The sequence below is a fragment of the Hippoglossus hippoglossus genome, chromosome 5 (genome assembly GCF_009819705.1).
Source record: "Hippoglossus hippoglossus isolate fHipHip1 chromosome 5, fHipHip1.pri, whole genome shotgun sequence".
Taxonomy (NCBI): domain Eukaryota; kingdom Metazoa; phylum Chordata; class Actinopteri; order Pleuronectiformes; family Pleuronectidae; genus Hippoglossus; species Hippoglossus hippoglossus.
In genome coordinates this window covers 23,337,102-23,360,101 of record NC_047155.1, presented here as the reverse complement: position 1 = coordinate 23,360,101, position 23,000 = coordinate 23,337,102, and the positions used below count along the sequence as shown (strand labels likewise).

Sequence of the window (23,000 nt, the reverse complement as noted above, 5' to 3'; positions counted from 1 at the left end):
TATCAATCAAAGAAACTGTGAAAGCCAGGTGGAGTGATGAAAGCGTGACAGCTTGTTTGTAGTGGCTGCTGCGTGATGTACAGTAAAAAGGAGGCAGGAGAAGTGCGTACAGGTACTAACGCTGAGTAGCTTATTTGGGCAATCAAAGGTCCGTGTTTAAGATGCTATTTTTAGATTAAGTCGAAGTCTGAAGTGTTGAATTATAGATTGAGAGCGCATGCTAATATATGTGAATAAATCATGACAATTGTCTTTGGTGAGATAGATTTCCGAGAGGCAAGTCAACCCATACGCAGGCGTCTTTTTACAGTGCTGCCTCTCTCTTGTGTGTGTGTGTGTGTTTGCTGATCAGGGATCGTCTGAGGATGGAGCTGCTGGAGGTGTGATGATGCCGGGGCCCAGAGTTCGCCAGAGGAACACAATGTTTTAAAGGTTGGCTCGCTCCCCTGGCCGTGGTGTAAAAAAAAAGAAAATAGAGTGTTCATAATGACAGCAGATGTGATTGTAGCTGGACCGTTGGACTCTGACTGTAACTGTGAATACCCCCCCTCCTCCTCCTACGCCTTCTCTTCCATCTGCCATCACTTCCTGCTATCGTCAAAAAGAAAGAACTTCTCACCTTTTGAGTTCTGTGATGTTTAAGCCTTTCATGCTTCTTTGTGGTTGTGTGGGGAGGGTGCACAATGAGGTCAGTACGAGGGATCAAAGAAAACGAGCGAGAGAAGACGCACACTGACTGGAAAACTGACTTGAATGAGCAAAGATAGGATAGGATAGGGCCGAATGATATTTTGGGTCAGAGGGGGAAAATATATATATATGATTGAAACTGCACTATACGAGAGGGTTTGTACTGACTGGACAAACTAAAGATGTGTCGAGGAAATGTTATTGTTGGCTTTGTGATATTTTTTACTTTTTTAGCAACCAGTACTTCAGCACTGCCTTGAATTTTACTTTTTCCGTTATCTGTTTTTTTCAATTCTATTACTCTTCTATAGTCACTGTAAGTCCAGATGCAATCAAACATGTTTTATTTAGATCTGTATTAATGTCGGTGTCACGTTGCAGTTCAGCTACACGCAAGAGACTATATACTGTACAATGCACTAATGAAGACAGCAATGCTAGAAAAATCACACTGCCCCACATTAAAAGGTATTGACGGCTTTGTCGAGATCAATACACTACACTGCCCTGCAAACTGAACAGAGAGAAGCCTGTCACGCTAACGTTGCCTTACTCAGCTCTGTCCATGTGTTTATATGACCTGTCTGTCCATCACCTTGCTTTCCAGCTACTGTGCTGTCCTGAAAAAAAAACAAAAAGAAAGAAAAAAAAAAAACATGCCAGTGCATCGATGGTCACTGTTGGTCTATATCTGTGAAAAAAAAAATCTTGTGCTGCTTTCTGTACACTTGGAGATGTTTAACTTTAAGCTGTAATTGTATCAAATATTGTTACTGGCAAAAATGTTTAATGCAAAATTATCAATTTGATCCCTAGACAATGACAGAGTGAGATATTGTGCTAGCTAGAGAGCCAAATGAGGAGATCTTTGCTCTCCTCTGAATTTTCTTGTGTTTATATAAACATACAGTCACTACATGAATCCTATTAAGCTGCATCTTTGTCAAGCTGCTAATAGCTAATGAACGGTGCTATACCATCCAAAGTGAAATTGGAGGTTGATCTCCTACCAGCAGTGTATGCACTTGTGTCGAATGTTACAAATTTATTTTGGTTTGAGATAAATGGAATCTGGACTTACGGTGTTATGATCACTTAAAAAGAAACTTTTATGAAATAGTCTGATCATAAAGCACTGTTGTATCATCCTTTCTACACTTCTGAATCTTTACAGAATAAACTGAATACTCACCAAGCACTGACGCCTCATTATTTGATGAGCACCTTGCACCAGGAGAGAACTTGCATTGTTCCATGTATGCCATTCAAACTACTCAGTGTGATGAATGAGGGACTAACATGCACTGGAGAAATGCATACAGCATCACCTGCTGGTGAGAAGCAGGCAGTACAAGTAGCACTGACCCCGGGAGGAACATTTGTCAGTCAATTTCCATGGCAGGCAATCCTTCCAGAATTTATTTTGTCTTCATGATGTATGGCGAGTTACTTGGTCTCGAGCATAAATACAGATGGTGGCTAACTTCAGCATTCCATGAAAAACGTACGTTATGGGCACCACCAATCGCACCAGATTATTTTTCAATGGAGGACAGAAAAAAAAAATTCTTTCGAGGTTTGTTTAATTTAAAAGATTTAACTCTTCAAATTGTTTGTTTTTAATATTGGTAAAGCCTGAACGTGATGTGCCAAAAGGCTGAGGAGTTTCAGAGAAAGCTTCAGCTCTTCTTGTGATAAGTGATCAAATTTGTTTGATGAAACAAATATTAGGACGCTGCAACTCTGGCAGGACCATCCACCACAGCTGCTGGTCCAAAACCAACAGGCTGCTGTGCTACATGGGGCCTCTGGTCGGGGAGAGGGGCCACAGAATTAACACTGAGCAAAACACTAGAATAATAAGGCAGAAACACACAGGGACCTAATGGTATGAATGAGAAAAACACTTGCAAATACACCGTATGTTTACCTGTAGGATTTTATTCATTTTTAAACCTACAATGAGAATAAAACTCAAACATGATCAAAGGCTATGACAATAAAAGTATAACAGGAATAGGCTGTTGACTTTACAGCTACTTACATCAACTTTCCTATCATAAGTGGAGCAGAGTGGAATAAAATGAACTGATAATTCACATTAAATGTTACATTACCTTATCCTCGACCTTTACATAATTAAAAAAGATGTCTAAAATTGTAACAGATGGAGAATTTTTTTTTTTGGCAAAGTTTGTCCCTCACTTACCCTTCCTGAAGAAAAACACTTGATTTACCAACTTTAAATACATTATCTTCAAGTAACAAATGCATGTTTTTTTTCCTTGGAACAATTGTTAAATTAAGTTAAAACCAGATGTAGACAGGGCTAGGCAGAGATTCAGAGGATGCTTGCAACTCAAAAGGATACAAATGATTGGTTCACATTTACACTGAAAAAGAAGTCCCTGATAGAGGATGTAAAACAAAATATTCACATTCTGTTTGCTTAAGTAAATATTGACATGGTTGCAGTATTCCCCCTTCGCCTGCCCATACATCCTCTTTCATGTTGAACAATTCAACATAGTCCAGTTTAAAATAGTCACCGAAACAGACAGCTTCCATGGTCGAGTCCCTCATACACACATGCACGCACACACCTCAAAAGTCAAGCTCACATCTCCTCGAAAGGCGCGTGGGGTGTATTTAAGGAATTCATTTGATTTAACTTTGTCTATCAAAATATAGAATTCATTAATAATACATGGAAGGGCTAAAATACAGAGCAAGTGAACAAAGAAAATAATGATACAAAGCATTTTTTCTTTTTGCTTAATACAGTAGCTATAGGACCACACCGTTCAAAGTTCAAGCATTGACAAAGGTAAAAGGGTCTTCAGATTACTGAGACTATGCCTGTGCCTTTGCTCAGCTGTGGTTATAGTTCAGCCTTGTAGCCTGATCTCAGATCAGATGTTTAGAGTACCCACAACACCCTCCTGCCAATTTCATTATGGCCTCATCTTCTCGTCTTACCATGTCGCCGTTGTTTTTTCTGCTCAGACTTTCTGAAATTCTTTGCCAGGTCTGGCCAGTGAGCAAAATTCAGTTAAGCTAAAAAAAATAAAACAAGTATCCGATTAAAAACAAAATAAAAAGTGTATCAGTTAAAACCACAAACTGGATTTAAAATTCAAAGTCATCTTCTGCCATGTCGATGGCCCAGGCAAACTTCTCCCGCTGGGTTTTGTTGTAGATTTTCTCGATGGGAATGCTCCATTTCTTACACCTAGGAGACAAAAGCAGACAGAAATTTATTACATGTGCATCGCTGTCCCCAACAAAATCATTGGAAGAGAGAGTGATGCTTCGATAACCAAATAATTTGTGAAATATTATGTAAAGACATAAATAAATATCTTACCAAGCCACAGAGATGCGAGGGTCCAGATAGTTGAGCTTGGATGTGCCGAGGGCGATCTGCTTGTTCTCTTCACGATCCGTCGCCTGCACCTCCAGCTTCATCAGCTGCTCCTCTATCCTCTCAACCGCCTTCTTCTTTGTCTCCACACTCCTACAGATGGACGAGAAGCACATGCGTTTTAACACATGGCTGACCAGAGGTAAACTATCAATCTGAACAAAGCCTTCCATACTCACTTTTTGGATTTTTCGTCTCTCCGTACTTTGGCATCAGCCTTGGCACTTTTCAGTTCTCTCCTAGCGTCACAAAGCTGGTCCCTTTTAGCATCAATCTACGAAGAAACCAAAATTGATAGTTGATAACAATAATAATCTATTTTAACCATTCTTGTGTGACATATGTGTGAAAATTGGAGGACTCATTAAAACATCAATGTAAATATCCACCAAGCTCTTGCAAGTGAACCATCTGATTTCCCATAACGATTACGTGAACTGTACGGTGATGAAATACACTGTATTTGCAATCTTGTCTGTAACAGTTACTGGGAAAATAATTGTTTGCAAAAGCTGACCTGCAGTATTCAAACACCACTTCCTCACCTTAGTCTGCAGGTTCTGCATGGACTTCTCAAAGGTCTTCGGTGGAGCTCTTTGATGGTTACACAGGATGGCCACAGCCCTGTTGGCCCTGTTGTAGGACAGGATCTTGGCTGGAACGTTCTCATCCGCTAGAGTCAGAATAGAATCGGTTGTCAGTTAATGATGTTTGCAATATGACCGAAATAGGCTTTTTATCCAAGTACTGTCTCGACTGATAATGAGAAAAATGGTTGTAGATCTGTAGGTAGACACATACCATTTGTGAGCTGCTTCAACTGCTGCTGCAGGGTGATTGAAGCGTTGTAGGTACGGAAAACTTTGGCTGTCAGACCATCCATCAGCTCCTGAAGGTGCTTGTTCAGAATAGAAGTCTGAAGACAAACCATGAGAGCAATCATTGTACAATAAAACTGGTGTTACAGCTGGTATAGGTCAATCCTGTATTTGGAATGTTTGCGACAGTGAAGGTGTTGTTTTGCTTACGTTCAGGCGATCAAACAGGTCATCATCAGGCTCCTTGTTCTCCATAAACAACTGAAGGTTCTTAAATACCTATAAGAGGCAGAACAAACATGAATACATAGGCAAAGTTGGCACACTTAAATTGAGAGCACTGCTTTAGGGTCCTTACCCTTTTCTCCACAGGGACTTTGTTGTAGTAGCGGATGGAGTCTTTACCCAGGAAGTCAAACTCCACAACAAACTCCTGACCATCATTCTCTGGGTAGAGTTTGATGTGTTCGACTCTCAGGGAACAGCAGCCCACAGTGTCGGCCGTCTCTCCTTCCTCCTTCTCATTTCCTGCTCTCAGGGCCAGCTAGAGCACATCAGGACAGATGGATTAAAGCCGGCTTATAAAGACATTACCCTGACTGCAGCCAGTGTTTAAGCACTCTAAACCCCACTTGCTGGTAACAGTCATTGTTAAAAAGTAATTACACTACATTAACTACCTCCAGCTACACACACTCTCAGGACAATGTCAGTAGCAATCCGCCTCACCTTGTCGATGAAGTAGAGAGCTACAGCCCTTTGTCTGATCCTCATCTCCTTGGACTTCCAGTCTTCACGGTACTGGTTCCTGATGCGGTCCACGATTTTCTTCAGCCGACGGGCTGTTTCATACTTCTGCCAATCCTTCTCTCCCTGCAGGCAGACGGCACAATGGACAAGACACAAAGAAACTAATAATTATATGGGGCCATGTTGTGCCATGTGTGTCAAAGTCATAGGGAACGCCAATGGAATTAGTAGGTTGTGACCCAGGACAGAGTGTTCCCTGCTCAGTAACCTACTGCAAGTAGCCATTTTCCCTTTAACACTGTGAAATGAGAAAAATTACATGCGCTCAGTTTTTACAATCCAGATGAGAAAAAAAACTTTCAGAATATTAATGTCTTGAAAAGATCCAACATCACACTATGAGACAAACTCTATATAGATGATGCTGATAGAAAAAGATGCTGTTCTATCAATGTTTGACCCAAACTGAAGAATTGAGCCAAGACTCACTTTAACCCATTAAGACCTGATGCGACATATGTTTAAATATACACACACAAACTATAAGACCAGGTTTGACCATATCATCGTTTAAGACATGTGACTGATGAAATTCATAGTGATTTGCTGAAATACGTGTCGCAAAGGCGAAACGCGTTAAGGGGAATGTACCTCGTCTTACAGCGCTCTTAGATGTAAAAAGTTTTTAAAGTATTGTTTCAGACAATGGCTGACAATCTAAGCAAGGGGAGCGATATTGCAACAGAGTTCCTGCTGACCAGGGCTCAGTCTGCAAGAAATGAGTTCGATAAGGAGGAGGAAAGTAGAATCGTAGCAAGTTTGACAGAGTTGTTTCTTTTTTTATGTTATACCTAGATTAGGGCAACAGCAACTATTGACAAGGAAAGTCAAACATTTAGGCGATCAAAAGTTACCCTCAGGTTGTAAGTGGCAATTTAAAAATAAAAATAAACACTTTCATGCCCTAAGGTCTTAATGGGTTAAACCAGGTCCAGACCTTCTTGTAAGACAATTCAGCCTACCTTGATCCTAGAGCTGGGGTTTAGCATGATGTACTTGATCGAGCCTTGAATGTTTTCCGTCCACGACACCAGCCATGTCACCTTGTTGTCATGACGAACCTCTTTCCACCTTTTGCCCGAGGGAGGCTCAGGGTGCTTGGAGTCCCTGTGAGGAGCACATTTAACATTTAAATCATTATGCTCCCTTAACATCAATTCATCAGCACTGACAAACCAAACCTTCGCTCACTTGCTGCAATTGACAATGATGTCTTGAGGCCTGATGCGACGTTTGAGCATGCCCATCTTTGGATGGTCTCCACGACCACGAAACAGGCCCGGGGGCTCAATGCGAAAGTTAGCAATACGTTCTCTGTGGTTGTCCATGATGCAGAAGCCGTACTCCTGAAGGAGGCGTTCGTTCTCCAACTTTATTTTCTACAAGGAGAAAAACAAAGCATCAGAATCTTTCCTTAATGGGATCAACATGAAGAGTTGAACATGAATGTCTATGAAGAGACAGAAAAACCTAATGCATCTGGTAAAAAATGTGTGGAAAGCTCACAGGTACAGTAATTAAAGTGCCCATATTTTGGCAATTTAGTTTCTGAATTTTTATTTGGGCATCTAAAAGAAAAGGTTTGCCTGCCCTAAAAAAAAAAAAAAAAAAAAAAAAAAACTTATAATTTTCCTCAGAACACCCATTGCTACAGCATTTCTTGGAGATGTTTTTTGAGGCCCTGTTGCAAGTTGTGTTATAAGCTTATAGGACTGCCTCGCTCTTGGTATGCCCCATATACCACGGTGTGTAGAAACTGTCCCACTTCTTTAGAGCATCAACGTTTCCTGCAGGTTTCCATGTAAAAGAGGAGGTAGCCGAGAAAAAAAAAAAAATGTACACAGCATTTTCTACAAAATTTGCAGTTGAATATTTAACCATTTACCCTGGATCAAGTTCATTAAGGAAACAATAAAGTTTAGTAACTGACCAGTTTCTCATCCTTCGTCTTGGCCTTTCTGGCTTCAGACTGTGCCTTGAAGTATTCGCTCATCTCACTGAAGCCGCACTTTTTCAGGTCTGTGATCTTACTCTTTTCCTCTGAGTTCATTTCCTGTAATCACACTACACTCAGTCACAACAATCTTTGAAAAATCTTTCACAAGGCATCTAGAAGTTTATCAAGAAAAGTCTATTTTCCTACCTTCCTCCAATCTTTGAAGAAGTTTTTGCGGAAAATATCCTTCGTTGTGTATTCATGGTCGAGCATTTTTGCAAAGAATGTGGCCACCTCTTCTGCTTCTGGACTGAGCTTCATGACTTTACCTAAAATATACAAAAACAAAGTTTTACAACTGCCATCATGTAGATATACTGAACAGTCTTTAAGTGATTTAAAAGTAGAGTTCTAGTGAGAAACCCACTCTTACCATCATAATGAAATTTGACGTTGCTAGGAAGAGGGTCATATGGTGGAGCAAAGACCGGCCCTTTGTGTTCCAGAAACCTCCACTTGACACCATCTGTGTATCTCTCCTCTTCCCACCTGGAATCAACCAAATAAAGGAGTTTGAATTTACTAGAGAAACAAAATATTTCACAGGCCAACAATAACACATAATATATCCACAGACGACCCACCACCACCGATAACTATCATGTAAGCATTGTTCAGCTGGCCAACTCACCATTTCCACTTCTCCTCTGGCTCTTTCTTTGCTTTCTTTTTCCCATCGGCCACTTCTCCTTTTTTGTTTTTTATCTTTTTGGACTTGATGTCCTAAGAAGGGAATAGAAACCAAGTGAGTTCTCTCAGGGAAAATATCTTTATCAACACAGACTCAAGTCTCTCCAATTCTTCAGGTTAATTGTGCCTTTCAAAATATACTGCAGAAAACTGCCAAAGAGCTTTTTTCTTTGTTTACAGAAAGTCTACATCAAACAGCAGGTTTGTACGATGTTGTGGCCTTTGCTTACCTCAACTGGTTTTCTTTTCTTGGCCTTCTTGTCATTTTCGGTCTTTATTTTCTTGGGCTTGAATTCAGCGCTGAAAAATAACATCCCATATTTCGAATCTGATAGATCAAATTTAGGTCACAGAAAACTACATTGATTCCCTAACGATATGAAATAGATGTTAAAGACAAGTAAGAAGTCGAATGGCATTGGCTACTTACTCGTTATCATCATCCCGTTCTCTTTTTAGAGACTTAGGAGAGTTGTAAAAGTTATCTTCGGGCTCAGACTTCACATGTGGAGGGCTGCAAAAGAAAAAGCACTCAAAATGAGAAATGGTATCATGTGAAACGTATCTGCTGATAGCCTACATGTGACACTTCAGAGTAAAGACTTACCTGGCAAAGCCATTCTCTTTTTCCTTTTTTATTTTACCATCAAGGGACTTCATCTGAAAGGGGTTTACACACAGTTGTCAATGAAATAAAACTTGAATGCGAAAAAGTAACAAGAGATCATAAACAACTTTGTCAACAGAAAAGATTGACAGTTCAATCGTTACTAAATGGTAAATCATCAATGCTAGTTCTTAAAGCCATGTGCTTAATTTTGCTTGCAGGCCTAAACATACTTGGTTTGGATGGAAAGAATTAGAGCATCTTTGTTACTCCCATCCCTGCCCTAAAGATTCACCTTATTTGAAGACAATTTCCCCTAAGTTTAGCAAGAGCAATGCCAAAACAATTCTTCTAAAATACAAGCACATCTGTCTAGCTGCTGGAAACCTCCTGAAATTATGGAGAGTTCCCGTGAACATTTAATGTCATGATTCATGGCACATATTAGCAAATTGTAACAGAATAAGAAAACTAAGACAATTTACAGATTTTGGTCGTGTTTTTAAATAGGTCAGGGGCCATGAAGTGCCTGATTTGACAGAGAAATACAAAAATCATAATTGTGAGCCCAAAAAAAGTCACTAGATGTTCACCCACAAATAATTTTGCATAGTAATTCACCTTATCCTCCTTCCTCTTCTCCTTGTGCTTGTCCTTGTATTTGTCTGTGCTGCCATCTTTGTGCTTCATCTTTTCCTTGTCTCTGTGTTTCTTGTCAGAGGGGTCCTTGTAGTCGCTATAATTTAAAGAAACACATGACACAGGATGTTTCAGCTTCTACCATCTACAACCAAAAATCCTACAATAATCAAGTGGTACGTCTTGTCCACACTAAGCAGACACCAACACAACAGTCTGGAAGGACACGCGTCATACCCGTTGCCATGCTTTGCCTTCTCCCGCTCCTTATCCTTCTTGTGGTCCTTATGTTTGTGTTCCTTCTCTTTGTACTTGTCTTTATGCTTGTGAGAGTCTGAGAAGAGAACAGGGTTACATTCTTCAAAAGCACACGAAGCATTACATGAATTTATCCAACAGAGGAGTAAATGGTGCTGGGATTACAATACATGTGTCTACATTAGCACCAAGAAGTACTTAATGGCCCAAGTATGAGCAGTATGAATCAATATGCAAGTGTCTGGGGCGAACAAAGTGCACCACAATTTGAATGTCATACAGCATGTAAACAGAAAATGTATTCAGGGTAGCACAGCACCTCCTACTGCCTGTATGAGCCTCATTGTTTGAGACAATATGAAACAACTGACAGGTTGAAACATGCGTGTGAACAAGGCTTTTTTTCTCTTTAATTTGTGAGTCACAGCAGAATGTTTATGGAAAATAAAAAAGCAATTGCAAAAATGAAGAGTCAACACCAAAACTTTACCACTGAACATAGTGATAAACTAACAGGTCCTTAAAAACAAGATGCCCATATGCCTCTGGCAGTGAAACACAAATATCGCCCACATGTCCATGGCATCACCGTAAAAGTAGCCATCTTTGCTGACCAATTATTACAAGAAGACGATTTGACTTCTGTGGTTCCCTAAGATCTCTACACCAAGTTGTGACGTGATACATTTCAATACAGCGAGACGCTGTTGAACTCTGTCACATAACTGATAAACTGTAAAACATATCTGACAGACGTTTGACTAAAGCTCCACCCTACTGTCAGCTTTCGGGGTGATACAAATTCAGAATACACCTCTGCAATACAACAATTGTTAGTTAATGTATGCACAAGTACAACATGTACCTTTAAAATGGATGAGCATATTGAATTCTAGCAAGGTCATCTTCATAGTGGTGACAAAGTAAATGATAGACCCACAATTCGGTTAAGGCCAAGCTGTTTTACTCCAGTCTAAAGGAAACAAAACTGACATCATAAAAGTGGTGGCAAGGCTCTATGATCCTCAGACAAGTGTCCCATAGCTTCAGGATGAAAACCAAAAAATAGCCTGTTATGGTTGTCTAGATGATTTTTGCATTAAGGGTGCAGAGAAAAGCCAAGCTTGTATCCATAAATCCACCATGCTTGGTTGCTGGATAATCTTATACTGATGTAAAATATCTGGTCTCAAAGCACCGAAGAGTTTGTTCTGTCTGACAGCCAGGAGGAAAAAATGGTCCTGAAGCTGATTTTTTTTTTAAAAACGTTCTCCCTATATGTCTACCAGTGGTGTTTAGCATGTCTAGATTCAGGTCAGACAGGTTATAATTGTGATGAAAAAAAAACTAGAAAACTCACTTTTAACTTTAAATGTTGTCAAGATCATCCAATACACAATTTAATGCAATGTGATGATGGCTACTGAAACGTGGATTCAACTTTAAAACGCTGTACTTTCCCCTACCATGGGAGTGCTAGGTTTCTATTGGCAAAATAAAACAAAAATAACATTAGATCGCCTTTATAAAAATCTATTCTCTCATGGGCCACCACATGGGAAACCAATGAAGCCCTGTGCCTTCGCATTGCTCCTCCACACACAGCCATCTGCACTTCCCAGCCTGGGTTCAGCTCGCAGCACAGTCAGGCCGCTACACCGAAAAAGAAAATGGCGCAGAGACTAAGTCCTCAACCCCCAAACCCTCACTTTCAGGTGGGAAATGCGGTGTTAAAAGCGGACCAACAAGACCATCTGAGGCGATAAACTGATAAAACACCTCAACGTGTGTGGCATTATTGACTCCAATCGAGAAAATTGTTTGCGGAAAAGCTCCAACAACACCTCCCTTTTGAACAATAGGCGCTTGTGAGTGAGACAGAGGACTTAGTCTCTGGACGCCATTTCTGTCCTCTGCTGAGAACTATCGTAACGTTGCATTAGAACAGTAAAAACAAGTCGGACCGGGAGGAAAACAGTCATTTTAATCTGTTATCTGACACTAATGAACTTACCATTGACTCGAGAGCCACAGTCAATCTGAAAAACAAAAACACAGATGAATGTTACATTCCGTAGTAGCTAACTAGCCGGCTAACTAACTTTGAACTTGCGGAGCAGCAAAGCGACAGTTTGCTATGTAGCCCGCTAGCTCGGCTAACGTGCTACTCTGGATGGGAATATGGCTGAGCGGCTAACACCGGAGCCGCTACGGCTAGCATTAGCTGCAGCTAACACCAGTTCACATGCAGCGTTAACCCACTTTTCCTTCGCCAACGACACTAAACTGGAGGCTAACTAGATCGCAGCTATCCGCGTCATCACAAAGAAAAAAATGGGGACACTTGTCAAGTCGCTGTTGACAACAAGATGTGCGCTAGGAGATACTATTCACAGTTAGCAAGTTACCCTGTCAAAACCAAACAAATTCAACGGTGGCCAGGGACCGAGTCCGAGAAGCAGCAGCGATGACACCGCAAAACCCACTCCACGTTACCTGGTCCTCGTTGTGGTAATGGTCCCCACTCATTTCCAACGAGTTGTCTGGTGGAGAAATTAAAAAAGAGAAACGTGGAGCCACAGCACACACCGGCGAGTGAAGCAGGCAGAATGAAGAAAAGACCCAGTTGTGTAAGAGTAAGTCTGAAATATACACTAGTGCGCATGCGCCTCAGTTTAAATGGTAGAGAGCAGCGTGGCTCCTCCTCTCGACAAAACGTGTTGCTGCTGCTCAGGCCCTGACACTCACACACTCTCACACACACACATACACACTGTGCTGACTGAGGCAGGGTACACATGGAGCACGAGAACACTGTGATCCAGGCTCACTCCTCCACTTGATTATCAGTTTGTTGTTTCTGTCTGTGAAATCCAATGGCTTATGTGCAATCCATTAGCTATGTTCACTCTGTACATATTATGTTAACACTGTATATATTAGTTTTTATTCCATTTCTATTGTTGTATATCTCCCTTCAGTTACAAGTATTGCATGCTACTTATGATTACTTTACTGATTTTTGACTTGCTGCTGTAACGTTGCACATTTACCCACTGTAGGACTAATAAAGGATTATCTTATCTTATCTTATCTTATCTTATGAAGAAGTAGCTTTGTGTACTTTAATTATTAATAATATCAAATATCAACAATCAGTATCATCATCATGTTGGAGATTTGTCTTTTCTGTTACATGTTTCTTTGACCTCACTCATTCTTTTGTGATTTAGTGATTTTGCATATCAATGTTAACTTCATAGGTTATCAAATGGCAAAGCTGAAAACAAATTACAGACATAATTAGTAAATATTCACATATATGTCAAGTTAAGTTAGAATAACGCTCATTTCTCCAGTATTAGCTTCGCTACACTGGCTTCCGGTTAAATCTAGAATAGAATTTAAAATTCTCCTTATACCTTAAAGAGCTGTTAGTACCTTATCAACCCACTAGAGCACTGCGCTCCCAGAATTCAGGCTTACTTGTCGTCCCTAAAGTCTCTAAAAGTAGAGTAGGAGCCAGAGCTTTCAGCTATCAAGCTCCTCTCCTGTGGAATCATCTCCCACTTTCAATTCGGGAGGCAGACACCATCTGTACGTTTAAGAGTAGGCTTAAAACCTTCCTTTTTGATAAAGCTTATAGTTAGAGCTGGTACAGGCTTGTCTTAGACCTGCTCTTAGTTATGCTGCTATAGGTCTAGAAGGTCGGGGGACACACGGAGCTTCTCTTTCCAGCTTCTCCTTCCTCTTCTCAACCGTTATCACATCAAAGTAATTCATATCCCATCAATACATGTTACTGACTTGACTTCTTCCCCGGAGTCCCTTTGCCTTATCGTCCGCAGATCCAGGGCCGCGGCTGTGGCCACATCATGGATTAGGATCTGTGGATCACGTATCAGAGGTCGTAATGGTGGATCCAGTATGGCGGATTCTGTATCGTGCTGGCTGATCATGATAATAAAGGCGGATCCTTTATCGTGTTGGCATCTGATAATGGTGGTGGACCACGACCGAGGTGGCAGCTGATGATGGATCCTAATGGCGGCAGTGGACAATGACTGTGGACTATAGTGGCATCCGATCTTGATGGTGGATCATGATCTTGCTGGCTGCTGACCATAGACTATGATTGCAGCAGGACTGCTTGATATATAGTATTTCTCCTCAGACACTTGACCATTAATGACATTAATCCACCAAGTCACTGACCTTCAGTTATACTTCAAAATGTTTACCCTTATCAATGCTGCTAAAACCTTTATCTTGATGTTCTCCTTTACACTTGACATCTATTGCACTTGTGTCCGTCCTGGGAGAGGGATCCGTCACATGTGGCTCTCTCTGAGGTTTCTATGTTCTTTTTACCCTGTTAAAAGGGTTTTTTAGTAGTTTTTCCTTACTCTTGTTGAGGGTTAAGGGCAGAGGATGTCACACCATGTTAAAGCCCTATGAGACAAATTGTGATTTGTGAATATGGGCTATACAAATAAAATTTGATTGATTGATTGATGTACAGTCTGAGCTGCCTTCAAGGCCTTGGAATGTTGTCACTTTTTATGATTCAAAAATCATGTGAATGGTCTGTATTTATATAAAGCTTTTCTGGTGTTGATGACTTAAAGCACTTTACAGGACCATTCACCCCTTCACACACACACATTCATAGAGTGCATCCGTGTGCAGCACTTTCCTTGATCACACATCAATCATACACTCTCGGCTGTCAGAGGGAATATTGGGTTCAGTATCTTGTGTCACAAACTTAAAGGGAAGACAGACTGGATAAAGTGTGTAATGACTGGTTTATTGCAAATAAAAAAACACAAGTATTTACCAAACATGGGCTGTGGAGAGAAGACGTATTAGCAGTGAGTGTCATGTATGTGTGAGGGAAAAGTGTATGTGTGTGGTTTTACTAGGAACCACAGAATAAACAACACATCAACAAAATGATCACCATCTCCATAGTTTGCCACGCAATACATTAACCATAATCCACTGGTTTTACTGTCTTCCTTCGGAGCTGCATCCTCCAGCACACCCCTCCCTCTCCCGAACCTCAGCTACCCTCAGGAACAGCTAAAGAGGATGAGATGAGTAGAGGAGAGCTTGTGAAGTTTGGGGTCGGTTGAGTTGTGGAGCCGAACAACAATACACAGAACAACAACTATGACCGGAAAGAAACCAGAGGCCCAGTTAGATGAACAAGGCTCAGCAATGTTGTTGTCCAGCATATATTGAACCCTGGCCTCCAACTGTTTCCTCTTCTCCTCTCACACATGATAAAACACTTAACCGGCTCAGCAACTGGGATCAAACCGTGGACCTTCTAGTTGGTGAGACCCTCCTGAGCCACAGCTAGGATGTGTGATTCATGAGACAAAAGTCTGCACTGTCCTCCACAACCTTGACACACGTAACTTAATTAATACATACAGATTATTGCAGCTTTATTTCTGAAACACCATTCACAGACCATGTTGATGAATGGTGTTCGAGGAACACTCCAACACTAGATGGCGGTGTAGTCCATTATATTACCTATTACAACTGCCCCAGCCTGTCAGAGCCTCAAATCACTACTTCCTGTTTAGATTAGACCTTTTTCTCCCATACAGGTTATGTATTATTCTATGCTACAAAAGGTTGCTTACATACAGGGTAATACTCTATCATGTATATCTGCATTCCGTGGTCTACTTAAAACTCAAGTTAGAATGCCTGGAATTTTAATCTAATACACAAAAAATATTTTATACTAGAATGGGCCCTTTATATTGAAATATTTTATATTGACATCAGTTTTACAGTAACCCAGACTGGACAAACTAAACACCTTTTCAGTTTTATGACACCTGAAGTCTACCACAGGTTCTCTCGTGTTTGGAAGGGAAGGGGGAGGTGAGGGGTATCCAACTGCAACATGCAACATGCAACTTCACCACTAGATGTCCCCAAAGTCTAAACACTGAGTGAGTGTTTAGGTCACAACTGACGATCTAGTGTTTAAATGATAGAAGCATCAAATAAACATGGCACCAAGTGGTTGAATGAACTTTAATGTACCAAGTAACAGACAAAAATACAAGAATATAGACAACAAAAAATAATGAATGCTACAATTTACTTTAAAAGAAACCTCAAAGTATAAATAACGAAAACCAATCGCAAGAGACACAGGGCAATGATGATGAGAAGAGTGCAAAGTGTTATGTATTCACTGCTCATTCGTTCTCTCTTTACAGAATCAACATCAACTGACAAAGATCAAGCAAAGTCCATGTTATTTTTCTCTTCAAAATTATTGTCTCTTTCCATTTTGTTCAAAACATCCATGTCAGTTCCTGCTATTTGGACGTAATAACCAACAGAACATCTTGCTGATTAGGCGGAGGTGCAAGGTTATTAGGGCACTGTTGTGAGAACAGCCTGTCTTCATCCTCAAGGACGTTTCAGGCTCCTGATGGTTTGGTGTTCAAAGTGGCGTGGCTGGGCTCTGGTATAAAAACATGTAGGAGTCACACAGAAGCCTACGCGTCAGCTCAGGAGTCTGGGAGGGGTTGGCCCGAGCCAGCTCCTCCTCCGGCCGGGACAGGAAGTCGCCCAGCTCCGGACAAGCTCGGATCTCTGGAATGTTGAAGCCACTTTGATCGTCACCTGTAAGAAAAGAGTGGCCTCTAGATTAGACGTCGTCTCGAGAAGAGATAAAGAGCAGTCACATGCGTCAGAGTGCGCCCTTATCTAATAATGCCAAGGCAGCATTATCAGAAAATAAAGCAGTCATGTGTAACCACTTCACAGAATAAAACAAAACAAGTCAGCGTTTGCACGAACATCAGGATAAAATAAAACAAGGCCAAGAAATTACCCATTAACAAAAGTAAATGAAACCAACTGAGACCCATCTTACCGCATCTGTCTGCCATGCTGTCAAAGAAGAGCCAGGAGCGAGGGTCAGGGCCATATTTGACAAAAGACACGTAGTGGCTGGTTTGAATGCAGAGCACAGCAAACAGCTGCATCATGTGCCTGGGCACAGGAGTGTCAGGGGAGACATTTGCTGGAACCTGTAGAGGTTTGGGGGAGTGACCCTGCCGTGTGTGATGACTGTGCACCTGTTATACAGAAAGAAAAGTCACACTAAAATCATCTTCTCGTTACATCCACCAAGGAGGTTGTGTTTTCATTGCAGTTTGTCTGCATTTTTTACATTTTCACCAATTTTACATTTTCATCAATTTTGATTAATGGATCTTGATGAAAAATCAAACACATTTAGGGGACTGATATTTAGAGCCGTTTTTAAACACATGAACTCCAGAGAATGTCCGCTGAATTGGGTAAGGACTTTCTCCAGAGTTGCCTTTCTCCACATTAACAACGCAGCAGAAGATTCTCTGCTCAGATTTGTTCATAACAACACAGAAATCTCCAGAGCGTGTTTTTGTTTATGGAACATTAACACTGGCGTCAGTCCTCATCACCAAAAGCTTTCTTGATATCATCATCTTTGTCTTCCACGTGTATGGCACCACTTTTTGAGCGTTTGAAATTTGGTGCAGGTTGATTGAATATAAGTGGACGGTTAGCCCTTGTTGAAGGTATGCTGTTTACTAAGTAATATTGTAGTTTACCTGTGTGTTGCAGGTAGTGCAGTACTGTTTGATTCTTCCTGGCTGTAGTTTGCGATCTGGTAGACACTGAAGACACTCATACTCGGCCAAATGTCCACAGACAAAGCATTCTCTTGGAGCTGTTGGGAAAAGTAGGTGATACACAAGCATCTTAAAAAACACTGAGTTAAAGATGGTTCTCCTTTCTCATGCTAAGATATGAATCGGTGCAAATTGTACCAGCTCCTCACAGTTGTATAGAAGATCTGTGATATCCAGCTCAGTGGAGGGAATGATGTGAGAAAACATCTTGTACTTGTTTCCAAACCGTGGCATCTGAACAATGAGACAGTGTGGTGCCTGAGGGACAAAAGGCAGTATTATGGTTACATGACTGTATAGAAGGAAACTTGATAAACCCATGAGGTCATCTTTGTCAAGCAAGAGCAGCACTAACCTCATCAAACTTGATGTCACCTGACAGGCAGGACGTGTCCAGCAGCTGTTGGACGGTGGGCATCTGTCCCATCTGCTCTTTTTCTAGAAAGATCTGCAAGGTGTAGGCACCCTGACATGTTTCTCGCCTCGATCTAAGAAGAAACAGCTTTTGAGTAACTCAGTCTAACGCAGCTAAATAGAACATGACATTCAATACTGAACAGCCCAGAGCGATTTCATACCTGAGCTTGAGAAGTGGCTCTGTGCTGAACACCTTCTGAAAGAGGACTGTGATGAACTCCTCTGGGTCTGCAATGAAGTGTGAAGCAACACAATTCTAAATGTATAAAAGTGCAAAAGCAGGCATTACATGTTGTGTTGCAATGACTTAGCAAAAACCTATAAAAAAAACACATTTGAAATCAATGCATGTTCGACAATGGTGCATACCCTTTTCCTCTGTTTGAAATGTGTCGCAGCCAAGCTGTTTGCGGAAATTCATGACGCTCTCAGTTGGCACAAATCCTTGTCTGCAATAAAACACATCAAACACAAGAGCTCACACTGGAACAGCTGCACACACCAAAACAACAAAGAGTAAACACAAAGCCACTCCCACTAATGTAAGCAAGGCTCAACCTTGTGTACCTTCAGTCTCAGATAGTGAATACGGAATACCCATAATACTAAGACAGAGAGTACTTGTTTACCATTTGAGATTATGGACAATGTCATCATGTTCTTTTGCAAACTGGCTGAGAGCGAGAGAAAAGAAAAGACAAAAAAAACAACTTTCTTGAAGAAAGTGTTCATACCTGCGTAAACGGTTGACTATTTTCCTCAGAGTGCCGGTTATGGGCTGCTCTGTGTCAGCAGGCTTCCTGCAGATGTGATCCAGGGTCACAGACGTGCTGAACAAACTGAGGAGAGAATCACGGTCTTTTTAAAACTCAATGCAGATCTGAATACAGGTCACTGTGCTCATTTCACTTTTATATGATCTCCAAATAAAATTAATAAAGATAAATGGTGGAATTAATTAAATATGAGCCAAGTTCGCAACAATGTGGCACTTGAGAATGAAACGCCCTAAGGTGTGATGAACTGGTTTTACCTGAAGAGTGTGGCATCAAGATAACAGGAGTTGATATGACCCTGAATCCCCTTCATTCTTCCCTCTAACAAAGACAAGGCCTCGGACTCCGGGATAGGTGGTGCATCCTCCTCAGGGTCCTCAAATGGAGGAACTTGATAAAAAGCAAACAAACACATGTTGAAAGCTATTAAATGAGGTTTTAACACAGATCATTTCAGGGGTAGCTTTAGATTTGGGAAATGTAGCATTCTGCAGAGGTTTCTGACCAGGTTTAAACACAGCCAAACTGGACACTGCAAGTTCACAGGACTTTCAGACATGTTCAAAATGAAACATGTTCAACTGATAAAAAAAAAAAAACAGTGCTTCAAACCAGGAAGTGCATTACGTGCCATCGACTTTATTTGTCTTTACTAAATCCTGCCAAGGGTGTGAACGTTAAGCCAGTTAACCAGATTAGAAAGCATGATTTGTGACTGTATATTTCAAGTGTGCACAGCCCAGGTGTTCCTGAGCCCTGATTCTGTGAGGTTTTGTACAATTATAAAAAGGAATGACAAACATCTGCAAAACGTCCTGCATGACATTGATTTTGCGCAGCGTACTACACAGCATACCACAGGCAATTTCTGAAGTACCTCTTTCGAGGTGCAGGATTGCACAAACTCCATGGGACAAACTTTATTGTAAATTGGTGGAATGATGTGGTATGGGTCAGAGAAGAACCCATTGACTTGTGGAGCAGATTCCATTGAGGGGCCAGATCCAGGATTTTTGTTTTAACTTTCTTTAACATGGCGAGGGAGGGTGTTACCCTTGGCAGATGTATGCACTCTCCAAGTGGCCTTCTAGTTCAGTTCTATTTTTATCAGAAACATTTCACACAGAGCCTTCAGAATAAATGCTTCCAATAACATCAGCATGATTCATTTGTAAATTGCATGCTTGTGTGCATGTCCCACCAAACTAAGACAAATGTCTAACCTGGAGGTATTTCAGTGGGCTTTGAGGTCCCACTTCCTGTAGAGGAGTAGACAAATCTGCCATCAGGGCTGCACTTTGTGACAGGAACAAACAAAGCTCGGCCCCCTTTGCATGTGAAATATCTCTGGCCTCCATATATCCCATCAGAGCAGCCGTTCACCTCATAGTCCTGAAACAAGAAAAAAAATCTGATATAAAAAGGTGTCTTAGATGCATGACGCCAACTGTACTTGACAACAGATTATTTTAGTGCCTCACCAGTTCGATCCCAGCCCATTCACCAGTCTTTCCTGCAGGGACTCCCAACCACTGGACAACTCCGTACACTGTGATCCTGGAGTTGGACACCACCTCCACCATGGATCCCACCTCCAGAGGCACAGGAGACGTGCTCGGGCTTTGGTTCTGAATGACACTGTGCTCCGTATGGCCCTCTCTCCCTTGGCGTGCACGGGAACTTATGTGTGGCATGGAGTTGATGCGCGTCACCGCTTTCGTGTTTAGACCTGCACAGAGGTATGGAAGGTGGGGAGAGGATGAGGGTAAGGAAGTCATATGACATTTTCTGAGTTGTCACATGCCTCCTCATCAGATTGACCTCCGGCTGACAGGTCTACATATGAGGTATGCAGACAGCTAACAGTGCCCAATGTGCAAACACGCCAGACCATGTGACGAATGTAGTGTTCTGCATTTCAACCCAACAAAACCAGTTTTTCCAGTTGTGTACTAGGACTGCTTCTTCCATGTCCTCTATGTAGCCCCAGGCATTTGGTCAAAACTTTCAATTACAGGATTTAATTTGCCAATTGTAGGGGAGTGGGGCAAGGATTTTGTTTCACAAAATCAAGCACACCAACACAAAGTTATTTGGTGGTTCAGATATAGCCTTCCACATGTGGACTTTGAAGGTAGCTGACGAGCGGGGACTTTGACATTACTCAAACTTACATTGTCCGTCTTTCCAGTGCAGTCCGAGGGGGACCGAGTTAGACGGGACCACCTGAATGATGTCTGCAGCACTGAACAAGGGCAGGGGAGTGGGTTTCTTGGATGACAGGTTGTGATCACTGTCCTACAGGGAAGAATAAAATCTAACAGTCAATAAAAAGCAGTCATTAAGTACAGAGCCCAGGTAAATTCTCAGAAGCATGTGAACAATTTGCAATAATGACATTGCGAGATGCATATCTCTCTGACAATCTTTTGACTGATTAGCGACAGATGACTGGAGATTGCATGGCTGCAGCGCATCTTCTTGAGTCATACTAGTGTGCAAGTGCAATTACTACCTTAGGACAGATCACATGCTTCAGCTGCTTTATTCAAGATGCCCAAACTTTGAGGTTATCAACTTTACTCACCACAAATTCCACCTCAAAGCCGAGCATGTAGAGGTCATCTTTGTTCTCCTTCCTCCCAATCTGCATCAGGTTCTTCACCAGGCCGGGCAGGTGTCCCTTCTTGTGCTTCACCACCACCAGGTCGTCCTGAGTCAGCTCGCAGATGGCTGAGAACAGCTGGGGGTTGCACAGCAGCTCCACACGCTTGCTGAAAGAGGAGACGAAGAGCAGAAGCTGGGCCTGGTGTCGGGTCAGAGGGTACGTGTCCTCCCTCCGCACCACACCGCCGCTCTTGGGGCTCCCGACGTTGCTGCCACCAGAGTACAGGAGTCCCATCAGCTCCCCACACTGCGTCTCTGCCTCCACACGGCCGATACATCCCCGGCAGAAGCCTTTCCTCGACTTCCCTCGTGTCACGATGAAATACTTCTCCTTCACGACAGTTTTGGGCTCCATGTTTACACCCTTTATTTCCACTGATAAACAGTTCTGAAGCAGGTCACCTGTAGAAATACGTTGTACTGTTACATTGTATCCTCACAGCTTCAATCTCACACTATTTAATGACAATGTTAGGAGCAAACATGGGTCCTGTTACATTGTAGCTTCTCACTGTTTCAATCTCCGACTATTTAATGACAATGTTAGGAGAAAACATGAGTCCTGTTACATTGTAGCTTCTCACTGCTTTAATCTCTGACTTTTTAATGACAATGTTAGGAGAAAATAAACAACCCATCATGTCATAGACAATATAAACACAATGATATAACATTGACTAGTGAAAAAGACCACTTATTTTAGGGCTGTAGGACACACACACACACACACACACACACACACACACACACACACACACACACACACACACACACACACACACACACACACACACACACACACACACACACACACACACACACACACACACACACACACACACACACACACACACACACACACACACACACACACACACACACGATTAATTAAACATACATTTGAGGGGAAACAAGGTTTCTACAAATACATCCCCACAAACATTTATTTCATATTACACTAGTATATGCATTCAAAACAACTCGTGTAAGTAACCTAATTGTCCCAGCTATAGATTTTGCTTATACGATCAATAGGCTGTTTATGCAAACAAGCTGAGCGGATACTTCAACACAACTGGGGAATATGTTCGTTAACATTAAACTTAACTCAGCACGAGTAACATGAGATGCTACAAAAGCTTTGTTTTACTCACCGCTTTATTGTGTAAAGAGTAATTCTCCTCCACAGTCCGCACATGAATGAAAGCACATTGAAACACACAGGTGTCTGCAGGACTGACAGAGCTCTTCCTCCTCACTGAAGAGGAGGGTCCATGTGCGTGGATTTAAATAGTGACCGACGACGCCCACATTCAGCCCCGCCCTCACCACTGTGTCTGTCAGCGAGAGTTTCCCTGTTGGTTTATGTGCAACATTAATGTGATCACAAAGTGTTGAGATCTCCTTTTAATCTTGTATTCTGCTTGAAATTTGTTTTGATCCGTGTTTTCACATTTTAAATAGTTTTATTAAATAGTTTATCTTCA

At 41.6% G+C, this 23,000-nt stretch overlaps 3 protein-coding genes across 5 annotated transcripts in view; 1 reads left to right on the top strand and 2 right to left on the bottom strand.

The window, feature by feature from the left end:
• The window catches only part of si:ch211-232b12.5 (zinc fingers and homeoboxes protein 3), a 46,342-nt gene extending 44,454 nt beyond the window's left edge, over positions 1–1,888 (top strand). For all 3 annotated transcript variants that reach the window (XM_034584697.1, XM_034584694.1, XM_034584696.1), the window contains exon 3: positions 353–1,888. In XM_034584697.1, the coding sequence (XP_034440588.1) occupies positions 353–386 (34 nt within the window). In that variant the 3' untranslated portion in view covers positions 387–1,888. The remainder of the gene's footprint in view (positions 1–352) is intronic.
• Positions 1,889–2,611: 723 nt separating this feature from the next.
• On the bottom strand, positions 2,612–12,583 carry top1l (DNA topoisomerase I, like). Its single transcript, XM_034584691.1, has 21 exons — positions 12,429–12,583; positions 11,947–11,971; positions 9,912–10,008; positions 9,657–9,771; positions 9,036–9,088; positions 8,859–8,942; positions 8,659–8,728; positions 8,370–8,461; positions 8,112–8,227; positions 7,886–8,007; positions 7,673–7,795; positions 6,934–7,121; positions 6,705–6,849; positions 5,662–5,805; positions 5,291–5,476; positions 5,143–5,211; positions 4,916–5,030; positions 4,660–4,787; positions 4,294–4,388; positions 4,058–4,207; positions 2,612–3,922 (listed from the first exon to the last, which is right to left on the bottom strand). Exons 1-21 carry the CDS (start codon positions 12,459–12,461, stop codon positions 3,820–3,822), a joined length of 2,253 nt encoding a protein of 750 aa, XP_034440582.1. The 5' UTR covers positions 12,462–12,583; the 3' UTR covers positions 2,612–3,819.
• Positions 12,584–15,980: 3,397 nt separating this feature from the next.
• On the bottom strand, positions 15,981–22,773 carry cyldb (cylindromatosis (turban tumor syndrome), b). The gene is made up of 14 exons (XM_034584690.1): positions 22,668–22,773; positions 21,434–21,915; positions 21,021–21,144; positions 20,328–20,575; positions 20,070–20,238; positions 19,104–19,236; positions 18,805–18,909; positions 18,440–18,519; positions 18,232–18,298; positions 18,009–18,141; positions 17,803–17,911; positions 17,573–17,691; positions 16,849–17,053; positions 15,981–16,595 (listed from the first exon to the last, which is right to left on the bottom strand). The coding sequence occupies exons 2-14, from the start codon at positions 21,866–21,868 to the stop codon at positions 16,414–16,416; spliced, it is 2,109 nt and encodes a 702-aa protein (XP_034440581.1). The 5' UTR covers positions 21,869–21,915; positions 22,668–22,773; the 3' UTR covers positions 15,981–16,413.
• Between the last annotated feature and the right edge of the window lie 227 nt (positions 22,774–23,000).